We start from the raw sequence: 13705 nt of genomic DNA, 5'->3' as shown, positions 1-13705 counted from the left end.
TTCTAAAAAATTAGAGATTTGTGAATTAGTGCAAAATATTAATAATCAATAAAGTTTGAAATTTGATAGTTAGGACTTGTGGATGAAAAATATATAAATAAATATTTTTTTTTGAAAAAAAATAGAGTAATTATCAAGGTTTGTTATTTTGAAAATCTTTTTACTCGTGTATGGGGCAATGGGTGGGGGTGGTATAACCGTACCGAAAATCTAATATCGTATACCGTACTGAAAATTACGGTATAAGAAAATTCATACCGATATCGTTTTACATATAACTAGGGGTTTTTTTAAAAAATAATTTAATTTTAAAATTTTTTTTCAAAGATAATGTAAAAAAAAAAAACATTTCCAAAACTACTGCAATCCGCGCTTACGGAGCGCGATGCTGCTCACGTGGAGCAGCGTCCGCGCTTCGTAAGCACGGACGATAGTTCACGTAAGTGACGGAATATTTTAGCTACGGAATATATATAAAACCCGTCGCTACTTAGCGACGGTTTGGAAATATCACCCTTCACATACTTGTATCAACAGGGTGTACGCCGCGGATAATATTGAACTTTCAACGGCTTGCAATTTTGCAGCGTGCAATATGCGCTACGAAAAGCCATTTTTATTGTAGTGAAGACAGAGAAAAAAATAAACAAGAAATTCATCAAGACTTGGATATCTCAATTGAATGTTGTTCATTTTCCTAAACATCATTCTGTGGTCGAATGTCATGTACAAGATGCTGCGGACCAACATTAAGCAAATTTGTAAAACTGTGTATGTTCGACCAAGACGGAGTCTTAAAATCCTGCTGACCAAACAAACCAAAGTTAACCACCCCTGAATCAATGAAAAAACTAGGTTGAATAGTAGAGGTTCCTGAAAAAACTTATTTTTTGATGAGCTTATTGTCTGTTTTTTTTCTCTATCTTCACTACAACAAAAATGGCTTTTCGCAGCGCGCAAATTCTTTTTCCGCAGCGTATATTGCACGATGCAAAGTTGCAAGCCGTTGAAAGTTTAAGATTATCCGCGACGTACATGTGCACGCTGTTGATACAATTATGCGTGGCGTGTGAGAAGGTAGGTATTTTGGCATTTAGCGACGGTTTTTGCGACGGCTTATTAACCGTCGCTGATTCCAATAAAGCGACGGTTTAAAACTGTCGCTAAATCTAGCGACGTGTTTAATAAACCGTCGCTAAATGTAGCGACATGTTTAATAAACCGTCGCTACAATATTCCGTCGCTTATGTGGACCAGCGTCCGCGCTTATGAAGCGCGGATTGCAGTAGTTTTGGAAATGTTTTTTTTTTTACATTATTTTTGAAAATTTTTTTTAAAATTAAATTATTTTTAAAAAAAACCCTATAACTAGCATATCGATTATACCGAAATTGTACGGTATACCGAAATTTCAGTACGTTATCGGTATATATCGTTTTATACCGGAAAAAACCTTATATTTTAATTTTTTTGATAAATTTATTGTTTTAAAATATTATATATTTTAAAATTTTTGTATATTTTTTCGGTATTCCGGTATATACCGAAATTTTCAAATTACAAACTGTTACCGTACCGAAAAGTTTGGTATTGTTACCGTACCGTATCGAAATTTTCGGTATACCAAAAATTTGATAAATTTGATATTTTTCGGTACAATAATTTCGATAGACCGAAATTTTCGATATTTTTTTGTCAGCCCTAACAATGGGCGCTTTAATATAAGCCCCGACATTTAATTTAATTTAATTTAATTTAATTTATTATTATTTTATTATAATCTGGACTTTGCCCTTACCCTATACTTCCCCCGCCTCGCCTTTTCGTTCCTTTTTCCAGCAGTCTATCACAAGAGTTCTTCCTGTTAATTCTCTCTCTTTACCGTATTTTCTCTCTAAAAGTCTCGCTCGCCATCATCAATGGCTGACAGGACTGAGTTCGATTCTCGCCCTAATCAGATCCCAAAAGGTCGTTTCACCCTCGCATTCAACCGATTAGTTTATTTTTCAGATTTTTTTATACCGATATGTCGTATATATCAGTTTTTCAATTTTTTGGGAAAAAAGTTTTTTTTTGTATTTAAATTTACGTTCTTTAGAGTCTGTTTTTGTTCGTTAAATGAAACCCTACATTAAAGCTACTGGTATGTTTCCCTGTGTGGCGTACTGCGGGTTTAGGGTTTTCTTTCTTGATTGATGAATTTACATGATTTCTGTTATTTTGTGATTAGTTTCTTAAATGCGAAAGAAGGGTGATATTTGTTTTTGTATGTTTTTACTTTATTATTATTATTTTTAGTGTTTTATTAATTATTAATTACGGTGTTGATCTTGCACTGTTAACCTACTGCTAAATTTTGGTTTACTTCTTCGGCTATTAAGCTGGAGTTTGAGTGCCACATCGCTGTTTGTTTGCAACTTTTCATTACAAAGAAAGCAGGAAATTACCATACATTTTACTGGTAGGGCCGATCTTTTCATCGGTTGGTGGTGGAATGAACTCATTGATATAAGCTAGCTCAGCTGTTTAACCATAATTTGTAAAAGTTAATAGTTGCAAACACATTTCAAAATGTTCAGCATTTTGTTTGTATGCGGATCAAATACTTCTGCAATGTAGTTCATTTTTGGATTCCATAATAAGGTTTTAAGTTTTAAGGATGCCATTTTATTATCTTTTTCTTAAGCGATACGTCAATATAGTATGTTTTGGTTCAACTCAAATTGATGAATATTGAAGTATCTTCCCAACTATTGAGAGCTGAGACAGCAAAATATTATCTTCAGTTATGCCTTTGGCCCTTTATTTACTTTTGTCATCTCTTTCTGATGAATGTAGATGTTCAAGGTTCTGACAATCTCATTCCGCTCTCACCACAGTGGCTTCTTCCAAAACCAGGGGATAATAAGACTGGATTGGTTACTGGGGTTTGTCACTTTTAACTTGTGCTCTTGTTAACTTAGTTTGCTTATTGCAATCATGAGATGTTGGAATGAAATAAGAAAGGGTCTTTTTTATTTGAGGATGTTTTTCGATGGCCTCACTTTTTTTTTTCAATTTGTGGTTATATTAATATTTTTTTACAGGAAAACCATTTCAACCCCGTTCCGGGTCATTCCAGTCATTCAGATGCTGTGAAACTGCCTGGAAATGGAGATGATTTAGATGTTAACTATAAGAAAAAAGATGTTTTCCGCCCATCAGTTATGGATATGGAATCTGGTCGTCGCGATCGCTGGCGTGATGAAGAAAGGGAGACCAATTCTGCTATCCGCAAAGATCGATGGAAGGAGGGGGAAAGAGAGAATACTGATAACCGTAGGGTGGATCACTGGACTGATTCATCTGGGAAACAATCCGGGGAAGCATTTCGAGGCCCAGGGGACCGATGGACTGATACAGGAAAAAAAGAAAGTCATGACCAACGTAGGGAGAACAAATGGAACTCTCGCTGGGGGCCGGGTGATAAGGAGACCCAGGCTTCGCGTGAGAGGGGGGACTCCAACAAAGAAGTGGACATAAATCTTGATAAAGGTTCCTCCTACATTCCTTACCATGGAAAGGACGAGAAGGGTGCAGAACACCATCGGCCTTGGAGATCTAACTCTTCTTACAGTCGAGGTAAAGCAGATCCTAGTCACCATAGTTCGGCACAAAAGCCGATCCATGCATTTTCACATGGCCGTGGTCGTGGAGAAAACCCTGCTCCAACAATCCTTTCTCTTGGCAGGGGAAGTGTTAGTTCGGAGGGAAGCTCATTTTTGCACATGGATACTGACTTTCAAGCTCGTGGATTTGTCTCTGAAAAAAGTGAGAGTAGCCGTGGAGATTCCCATCCTCTAAAATATGACCGGTCAAAATTGATTGATATATACAGGACATCAAATATGAGATCTTGTTCTAACTTATTTGAGGGGGCTGTAAAAGTGCCTTCACTCACAGAAGAAGAACCTGTGGAACCTCTGGCTTTTTGTGTGCCAACTCCTGATGAATTGGTAAATTTATATTCTGCTCTTATGGGATATTAGTTTAAAGATAATTGTTAATTGTTTGGGTGTTTTTGTAGTTTATTCTGAAGGGCATTGACCAAGGGGAGATTGTGAGTAGTGGTGCTCCACAGATTAATAATGATGGATCAGCTGGTCGAACTACATCTGATTTTATGCCGTCGAAACAAAACAGGCTTGGTATTTATGTACTTTGATTTACAATTTTGCACTCTGTTTTTGTGTTTTTATTTTCTTTGGCTTGTTCATGTAGTTGAATATTGAATTCTGATGTTATGATTTACTTCAGCAGGGGGTAGGGATGATTTGCTAGTTACTCATGAGGATTTTAAGCATGAAACTTTGGACAATGCCAGGGGTGGTTATTCAAATTATTCAGAAGGATTATCTCATGAAAAACACATATATTCTTGGCCTAATACTGAGGCTGAGAAGATGAAGGATTACCAAACATTTCCTGATCACAAACTGAATGTTGAAGGTAAATTCAAATGGTTCATTTTGATTGTTCTAAATTGTGCTGTGGTACAGGAAGCGTGATCAACTGGCTTCTTAATCCCACACTGTGATTCACTAATTAATAAAAAAATTAATTTGAAATGATCTTGATGGTCATAGGTTATTCTCCCCGTTGTTGTGAGTTAGTTTTAGATGTTGCATTTTAGGTTCCAATTCTACGAGACCGTTCTTAATTCTGTTTGCTTTTTTGAGAAAGGATGGATCTTAACCCAGTATCACTACCAAGCCTGGACGTATTCTTTTGGCTATAATTTGAATGTGAATGAACCTTAACTCACTGTCAGTACTGTGCTTAGAGTCAGTCGTTTGGGCTAGATTCGATTGGGAAAATATTCCCTGATTTGTTGTGTTGATGTTGGAAATGACTTATTGTTTTTTTTCAGCTATGAAAAAAGATGACACTCTCCATGAGAAAATTAATGATATTCCTGCAACTAGAGAATCGAGTATGTCGGGGAATTCTTCAATTCTTCACTCAGATCCATGGAGGTCTTCATCTTTTGCAGAACGCTCTCGTTCAATTTCTCACGATTGGAGAGAGAAATCTAGCGATGTTCAGAAAGATTCTAACAATCTCTGGGAAAAAAGTTTGATGGATTCGTCTAATTCCACAAAAGGACCCATCCGGCAGATGGGTGATGGTCACACTGCAATGAGAAGGCAACCATCTGCTGTATTTGACCGGGAGATGGAACAACACAAGGCTTCTCAGCCATCTCCTGAAGACTTAGTCCTTTGCTATAAAGACCCCCAAGGTGAAATTCAAGGTCCTTTCTCTGGGAGTGATATAATTACTTGGTTTGAGTCCGGATATTTTGGCATAGAGTTGCAAGTTCGCTTGGCCAGTGCACCCGCCGAGGCCCCATTTTCTTTACTCGGTGATGTGATGCCTCACTTGCGTGCCAAGGCTCGGCCACCTCCTGGATTTAGTACCTCTAAGCCAACAGAAATCCATGATCCAGTTGGTAGATTGAATTACAGTAGCTTTGGGATGCCTCACGTGGTTTCCAGTGAGGCTGATTTCTTGAAAAATGCTCCAAATTATAATCATGGTTCAAGAACAGATGCAGAAAACAGGTATCTAGAGTCGTTGATGTCTGGTGGAATGAATAGTGCCCCCATTGAGAAGTTTGCCCTCAGTGAAGGTTCGTGTAACTTGTCAAGAAAGGAAAAGCCTTCTTTTGACTTCTTGATCTTCAGCATCTTTTGATACTTTCATGTCTCCTTTATGAAATCTTATGGTTTCCATGATAGCATGTATCTTCTCAAACTGAATGGGTGTTGTTCAACAGGTATGCAGGGTGCACGTGCTCCTTTGGGGTCTGATAGTGGGGACAACCCTTATCTATTGGCCCAAAAAATTTCTTTGGAAAGCCAGAGATCTCTGCAAAATCCCTATTCGTTTTGGCCTGGGAGAGATGAAGTTTCCATAGCTGCAAAAGCAGATGTGATTGACCCCTCACTTGCACAATCAAAGCTTTTATCTGCAATTGCAGACAATGCTCGAGCAGCCCATCACATGCAGAATAAAGATTTACTGTCGACCTTTCAGAACTCACATGACAGATCTGCTCCCACCGGCAACAATGGAATCAGTGGCTGGTCGAATTTTCATGTTCAAGGGGGTCTGGACCCACATCAAGATAGCTTGAGCGTGCATCATGGCCCGAATTTCCCCCCACAATCTGCATTTGGGATAGCACAGCAGAGACTACAGTCACAGAATGCTTCTTTGTCTAATCTGCTAGCTCCCCTTATGGATAATCAAAGTAACCTGTTAACAAGAGAAAAGCTACTCGCTACCGGTCTCTCTCAAGATCCACAACTCCTGAGTTTGTTGCAACAACAGTACTTGTTGCAGCTACAGTCTCAGGCCCCAGTTGGACAACAGCAACTGTCATTTTTAGATAAATTGTTGTTACTTAAGCATCAACAGAAACATGAGGAGGAACAGTTAATACTTCAGCAGCAACATTTGCTTTCACAAGTGCTGTCTGAACGTCAGACCCAGTCACATTTGGGTGACCCAACAATGTTAAATTTACAAACATCCAGCTTCGCGGGTGGAAATGTGAGCGTGGATCATGCAAGGTTTCAACAACTGCACGAGTTGTCTCAGATGGGTTTGCAGCAATCTCTAAATTTGCAAGATCAGAGTGCTTCCAACACTATTTTACCTTCCAGCATTTCTGAGGATCTTGGCTCAAATGTTGGTTCAGAATCTTCTTCTGTACATCTGCCTCATCAAATTTTTGGAAATAATGTGAAGCGAAACAACTGGGATGCCTCTCTGCCTGTGGAAGAAGTTAAAAATAATCTGAAGAGTTCTTTGACTGTTACGGCTGCTGTGGATACAACACCCAAGTCAGAAACAGAAAACAGATATTCTTTGGGACATGCATCACAGTTAGAGGAATCTGTTAGAGTTGCAGCCTTGGACGCTACTTCACGTGTTCTTCCCGGCGAACACTTAAAAGAAGCAGTTCCCTTGCAGAGAGGTGTTCAGAAGACGGAGCTGTTGATTCCTGAACATCTAGATGCGTTGGAAGAGATTCCTACAAGAGCATTGGAAGCGCCGGAAGATGTGGATCAATGTAAGGAGGACGATTCCAATACGGTCAGGGAAGTCAAAATTCCTGAAACACGGGAATCAAAAAAAATGTCAGATAAAAAAGCAAAAAAGCAAAAGCCTGCAAAGGTTGCTGGGGATTTGGCTAGGGTTGTCTCTAAGGCACAACAGCCAAAGTCAGCTGAATTTCAAGGGTTGAACTTTGGCAACGAAAAATTGGAGAAACTTTCTGTCCATGGAGATGCATTTGCAGAATCTATCCCCGAAAAGGAGAAGAAGAAACCTGATGACGTTGCTGATGGTGTCGTGGCTGTAGATTACTCACCCAACCAAAATTCTTTCCCTGACGTGAAGACTAGAAATCATATTGTGACCAGTGAGACAAAGTTTCAAACCGAACAACTTGCTTATGCTTCACCAGACAAAAGACAAGTTCCATCTGGCCGTGTGTGGAAACCTGCTCCTGGTTTTAAGCCAAAATCATTATTAGAAATACAGCTGGAAGAGCAGAGCAGAGCGCGAGAAGAAATGGTTGCCTCTGATATCTTGACGCCTCTGAGCTCCACAAGTGTTGAAACTCTTTGGGCTGGGGTAGTTGTGAATTCAGATCATAAAGCTCAGCTTGATGCTACCAGAATTGATTTAAATGTAAAATCAGATACTACTTTGGTGTCCAAGAGCAAAAAGAACCAAGAAGAAGATCTATTCTGGGAAACTGATGATGTTAAGTCAGTTGAGAGAGAGATTAAGCTTTCCGACACTGCACCTGGAGACATAATGAGTTCTCAAACTGATTCAACCATAGATGATTTTATTGAGGCTAAAGATACTAAAAAGGGTCGAAAGAAATCTGCTAAAACCAAGGGCACTTTAGCCAAGGTTGCTTCTGCTGCTTCAGTTGATGTATCTGTTAGATCAAGTCCCAATGATAAAAGAAAAAACGTTCGCCAAATACAGCAGGAGAAGGAAGTGCTTTCTAATATTCCCTCTGGTCCTTCCTTGGGAGATTTTGTTGTCTGGAAGGGGGAGTCTACTAGTCCTTCCCCTGTTCCTGCTTGGTTCACCGACTCTGGGAAGTCTGATAAACCTGCATCGTTGAGAGACATACTGAAGGAACAGGAAAAGAAAGCTACTTCTTCAGTGCTTGTGGTTCAGGTACCTTCTCAGAAACTTGCTACAAATCAACCTTCCCTTGTGAGTCGTACGTCTTGGTCATTATCTTCATCATCTCCTGCAAAGGCTGCAACCCCTATCCCTATCAACCCGCAAGGTTCTTCCCATTTAAAACATAAAGTTGAGGATGATCTATTCTGGGGCCCATTGGAACGACCAGCCGCTGAGGAAAAGCAGTACGTGTCTTTCTATTTTCTTTATTTGTCTTCTGTATCTTACATGTAATGTTGATGCTTGCTTTGACCATGTAGTATCGTGTTTTTCATGGAGTTTGTTGATTTATTTTATAGTGTTTTCATGTCAGTAGCCATTGGTATTATGCACATAATTGTCGAATATTCCCACAATTTGTCAGTCTATTTATTATTTGTTTGCCAATCTATTTTATAAAATTGTCTATTTTCACATAATTGTCTAGTAATTTCATAATTTGGCAGTTAGATTCGGAGTGTTGACTTTTTGCTTATTTTACCATGCCATGTATCATGATGTTTTTTCATGTGAAAGTGAGCATGATGCTTTCTTTTCCAATAATTGTTTGCAAAAAGCAGTGCGAGTTCCACTGCATATGTAAAGATATTTAATGGGAGTTAGGCCATGGTTAGTCACACAAACTCGTTAATCGACAACACATCTAGTCAGAATGTTCAGTTGGAACCACGGTAGATGGCGTATCAGCTGGAGGGTATCTGTGCAATTGATTTTTAACTGATTGACCCGGTGTAGGGTGTCACAGCTGGAATTGGGTGCTTGAGTTAAGGGAGACCATACATGGGTGAATATAAATCGTGAAAGTTGGAATTGATACTGGAAGTCACCAATTTAAACAAACTACCTCTTATGAACGCGAGCTTGTGAGATGGGGTCGCTGTCAGTATTTGTAAAACGAATGGCCAATAATTTTCCCTAGTAGTGTTTAGTCTTTCAAGTATTTCTAACTCGAAAATTGTTTGGAGACCATACCAAGCAGTGTTTGCTAGCTATTTACATCTATGTGGTAATTCTTTTCATGCATTCTTGGTAAAAACCTGATTCGAAAGGCTTGGGTTTGAGGTAATTGTATGGCTTATCATATTTGTGTCATCTTGAAGAATGAAATCTGTTGGCTGAAAAGGTGACTCTACCACATGCATCACAGGTCAGGTTTTCCTCAACTTAGAACCCAAGGTAGTTTGGGTAGCAAAAGCAGCACCCCTGTGAAAGGAGCTATTGGGGGGTCACTGAACCGGCAGAAATCTATTGGGCCCAGGGCTGCAGAGTATTCGCATTCTGCGTCAGCTTCCTCTGCTCAGCCGTCCCAGAAAGGGAAGAAGGGTGTGTCAACCAAGCATTCAGGTAGACACTTTAGGTGGTTTTTTTCTTTGGCATTTTTTTGGAAAAAATGGGGATGTTTATCAACCCTTTTTCCTACTATTGCAGAGGCTACGGGCTTTAAAGAATGGTGCGAGAATGAGTGCATCCGGCTTATTGGATCTAAAGGTACTGTTGACCGCCGATTTTTTAAAATTTCTTGTAGAATTACTATTTGATCCTCTTACCTCTGTTACACTTCCTCCTAGTCTTGGTCCCTGAACTGCGCATCCGTGTAGGGTCTACATCTTGTATTTCATAGAAGCTGGCGTTATTGATTTTACTTGAGCTCGAGTTGTAATCTCAAATACCTAAAAATTTAGTGAAATTCTTAGTTGTGTATACTGATTAATGTACTATTCTACTTGTAGATACGAGTTTCTTGGAATTTTGCCTAAAGCAGTCGAGAGAGGAGGCGGAATTGCTTCTGACTGAGAACCTTGGCTCCTACGATCCTGATCGTGAATTTATCGACAAGTTTCTTAATTACAAAGATTTTTTGCCTGCTGATGTTTTTGAAATTGCTTCCAAAAATGGGAATGATAAAAAAACCACTGCCTCGGGGTTGGTTGAGATGACTTCTGATGGGTTTGGCAACCCAGTCCCGGGTACTGTGGCAGCTACGGATGTGGAGGCAAAAGGTGGAAAAAAGAAGGGAAAGAAAGGGAAGAAAGTAAGTCCCTCGGTCTTGGGATTCAATGTGGTCAGTAACCGAATTATGATGGGAGAAATTCAGACAATTGAAGATTAAATAGCAACTAGGAATCGTAAATACATTTGTCAGCTGGCCGACTGTAAATTTTTTGTGTTTGGTTTTTAGTTCTCGTTTATAGAGGCAATGCAGCAGTTAATATACTCTGCTGAAAGCAATTTTGTCAAGGTATTCTGAGCTCTAGAGTTCGTACTGATTGTAGTAACAGTAATTGTAGTTTCCTCCTTTCTTTATTTCTTGTTATCTTAAATCTTAATTGAGCTAATTTCTTACATGCTACTACCTCCGTTCCAATATATATGGATGGATGATACTGTTTCAGTTCTAAAATATGTGGCTGGTTTGCCAAAACCTCTTGTCATTACAAAACGTATAGTTTTTTTTATTAAGGCTTTATTAGCTAATATACTCGAGGGAAAAGTAATATGTGCTTGTGTCCGCTTCTGAAAATTGAATAGGCATAATTTATCATGGAATGAAAACAAAGAATCATTTAAATATCGATTTATATTCTCATTAAAGGAAGGCTGTTGTGTTCGCTTCTCTCCTTTTCTTCTATGATCATTATTTTCAACTCCATTTGTTATTATTAAAAACAACTCAATTCTTTAATCTGTATTAGAATTCAATAAAATAAATTCCTATTTTTTTTAAAAAAATCATTAAATTCCTATTTTTCATGTATCTCATAAATTATTAAAATTTAAATGACTCAAAACTTTTTTTTAGATCATTAGCGTTCAACAAATTACTTTTTTAAGTAATTTTCTTAGAATCTATTCAATCGTGTTTATTTATGTTTCTTTTCTCTCTTTAACTCAGTTTTTTTTTCTATGTACTTTTAACTTCACAACTTCATGTATCCATTTCAAATATCATGAAACTCTATCCTTTTGTTTCAATAATTTTTTACATCTTTCGTTCCGTTCAAACCTCATAAATATTGAGAATAAAATGAAATGTAAGATTACACAAATCAAACAAGCATATATTAACAAAGAAAAATCACCTAAGCTTTTGTTCTTGGACAAAAATAAGTTAAAAATCAATATAAATTCTTAAATGTCACATTCCATTCTCATCATTTTCATGTTCTTTCTTGACATCAGCTGGCGGCAAGAAATAATCCAAAGACAACCCACAAATGTTAAAATCAACCTCTTCAATCTTCCAAGTCTCCTCCAATTTCCATCTTCTATTCAATGTTTTTCCATATCTATACAACGTTGCAGCAGTCTTCCCACTATGTGCGATGTTGATTCCTTCAACATATCTGTAATCTTGCAGCGACGATTCCATGCTTGTTTCGTAGAACACACTGTCATCTCCTTTGGTAGCTTTCATTCTTATCAACTTTGTATCCTCGAATTGGATCAACAGACCAGTTCTTTGACTAAAGTATCCCCATATAGTGTGATGGACGATCTCCGTGTTTGGTGTGCTCTGTGCTTTGAGGATGTCTGAGTTCGTGTCGAGTTTCAGTAAAAAACAATCTTCGTCCTTGATGGTTTTCTCCCCAATGCAAACCGCGTTTAAGAATAAGTTGGCTGTGGATCTTGGGTCCAAACCCTTATATATAATAATATCACAGAAACGACACTGCGTGAGGTAATTATCCTAGTATTGTACAAAACATATGCATTTGACCAATATCAATTCTACAGAGTCCACATGAAATCTATATAGTTCAATCTTGTAGGATCATTAGAAAAAGCATGCAAGCAAGAACAAGACGTAACAAGAATATTGTTAGGCTATAAGGTCGATAGCAGAGCTCAAGCCCAAAAAATTAACTGCTCCACTACATGAGAACAATCCAGCGTTACCCTGATCGTTTTCACGCTGGTTAAGTACCTGAAAGAACCTTCGAAGGGGTCTTGGTGGACCTCTTGAAGCATTTGAATTCGTGGAGGACTGGCTCCATGCGATTTTCCCATCGCTACCGGCACTGATTTTGAATCCCGAAACGACCAATTCAAGGAACCATAAATCAGGATTCTTCTGCCACAGCACGAACCCACCTGCCTCCCAACTTCTTTTAACATTATCAGTGCTTTGCTCAAGGTCAGATGCCACCACCATTTTCACTTGCCCCACAGCATACATGCTATTTACGGCATTAAGGGCAGCCAGCCCTCCTGTTGCTGCTAGATATTGCTGTACTATGTATTTTGCTGTAGACGCTTCCTGTTTAAACACGAAAACCAGCAATTTTTGGCATTTGGATAGATGTTAAAATCAAGAAAAAATTGCTGACATATCCCTGAAATTCATAAACCAATCATGTAGGCATATAGATGTAGTTTAAAACAGCTAAAGAAAGAAAAACTGCAGCCTATTTAAGGAGACATATAATGGGGAAGCAATATGTAATATTTTAGCATCTACATCATTGGGATATATGATGGTGAAACCCGAAGATCGGCGGTATTGAATTTATATGATAGAGATATCCCTGTTTTTGTCTCAATAACTAATAAATCTTTTCAGAATTACAAAATTTAAGAATGCAAAAATTACAAAAGAAATGATAATAAAATCATTTAATACTAAAAATGATTCGAGATTTACGAGTCGTTTCTGAAAAATATGCACATTCGACACCACCACATGCCACCGACATTAAAATTGCTTTGGTGAGAACATATATTTTGCATCAACAATCACAATCCCACAAAAATAGTATTTTTTTTTAAAAAATAACACAATAAAAGATTAAGGCTGAAAATTTGTGATTACAATGGAGCCATCTTTGATTGGCATTGTGACAGCATGATCCAACTGGACTTGATAAGGAATGAAAGCAGAGCCAACCAGCTTGAGCAGGAGCATGAACTGATCATTGGTGGAGGAAGATGACGCTGCTGCCGAGGAATTCACCGCCGGCACAGATGACCTGTCGGCGACGCTGCGGTGGTGGGCTCGCATGAGATTGCGCATATTGTGCCAGCGGAGGGCGGCGTTGCTGCCCATTTTATCAAACATCTCCTCCGGAATGGGAACCTCCAGCACCGTCTCCAGCCCATCTTCTTTGTCCAGATTTGGACATAGCTTTCTCATCGAACGATTCACCATAATGTTCATGCACATGCACCACCGCCACCAGCCACAGCCCCACAGCCACAGCTACCGCCGGTTTATAAGTAGAGGAACGGTTGAGGAAGGATGAATGTGTAGGGGCCTGCCTTCCTCGTTTCCTCTCCCTCCCTTAAATTTCTCTCTTTTTTTCTTTTTCTATTTCATTTTTATGGGGTGGAAGGTCGTGGGGCGTTCTTGTTTTGTTTCTTTTTAAAATTTTCAAAAATAATAATACATTTTTTTTGTAAATAAAATATTAAAAATTGATTATTTGCTTCATTGTTCATAGAAAAATCA

General features: G+C 38.6%; 2 protein-coding genes across 4 annotated transcripts; one reads left to right on the top strand and one right to left on the bottom strand.

Moving 5' to 3' along the window:
• The first annotated feature begins 1806 nt into the window (after positions 1–1806).
• LOC140968733 (protein ESSENTIAL FOR POTEXVIRUS ACCUMULATION 1-like) lies at positions 1807–10555 on the top strand. Of its 3 annotated transcripts, none has more exons than XM_073429813.1 (10): positions 1807–1968; positions 2839–2927; positions 3087–3995; positions 4067–4187; positions 4300–4488; positions 4910–5671; positions 5819–8444; positions 9407–9603; positions 9688–9747; positions 9990–10555. In XM_073429813.1, the coding sequence occupies exons 1-10, from the start codon at positions 1920–1922 to the stop codon at positions 10367–10369; spliced, it is 5382 nt and encodes a 1793-aa protein (XP_073285914.1). In that variant the 5' UTR covers positions 1807–1919; the 3' UTR covers positions 10370–10555. The 3 variants fall into 3 exon arrangements, with proteins under 3 accessions (XP_073285914.1, XP_073285915.1, XP_073285913.1); XM_073429814.1 differs by having other exon boundaries at positions 4297–4488; positions 5033–5671; XM_073429812.1 differs by having other exon boundaries at positions 4297–4488.
• A 701-nt stretch (positions 10556–11256) lies between these two features.
• On the bottom strand, positions 11257–13573 carry LOC140968689 (uncharacterized). The gene is made up of 3 exons (XM_073429729.1): positions 13070–13573; positions 12185–12517; positions 11257–11899 (listed from the first exon to the last, which is right to left on the bottom strand). The coding sequence occupies exons 1-3, from the start codon at positions 13418–13420 to the stop codon at positions 11396–11398; spliced, it is 1188 nt and encodes a 395-aa protein (XP_073285830.1). The 5' UTR covers positions 13421–13573; the 3' UTR covers positions 11257–11395.
• Between the last annotated feature and the right edge of the window lie 132 nt (positions 13574–13705).

Source organism: Primulina huaijiensis, unplaced genomic scaffold, assembly GCF_012295235.1.
Source record: "Primulina huaijiensis isolate GDHJ02 unplaced genomic scaffold, ASM1229523v2 scaffold37775, whole genome shotgun sequence".
Classification (NCBI taxonomy): Eukaryota; Viridiplantae; Streptophyta; class Magnoliopsida; order Lamiales; family Gesneriaceae; genus Primulina; species Primulina huaijiensis.
Note: the sequence above shows the minus strand (reverse complement) of the source record. Positions and strands in the feature narration are given on the sequence as shown.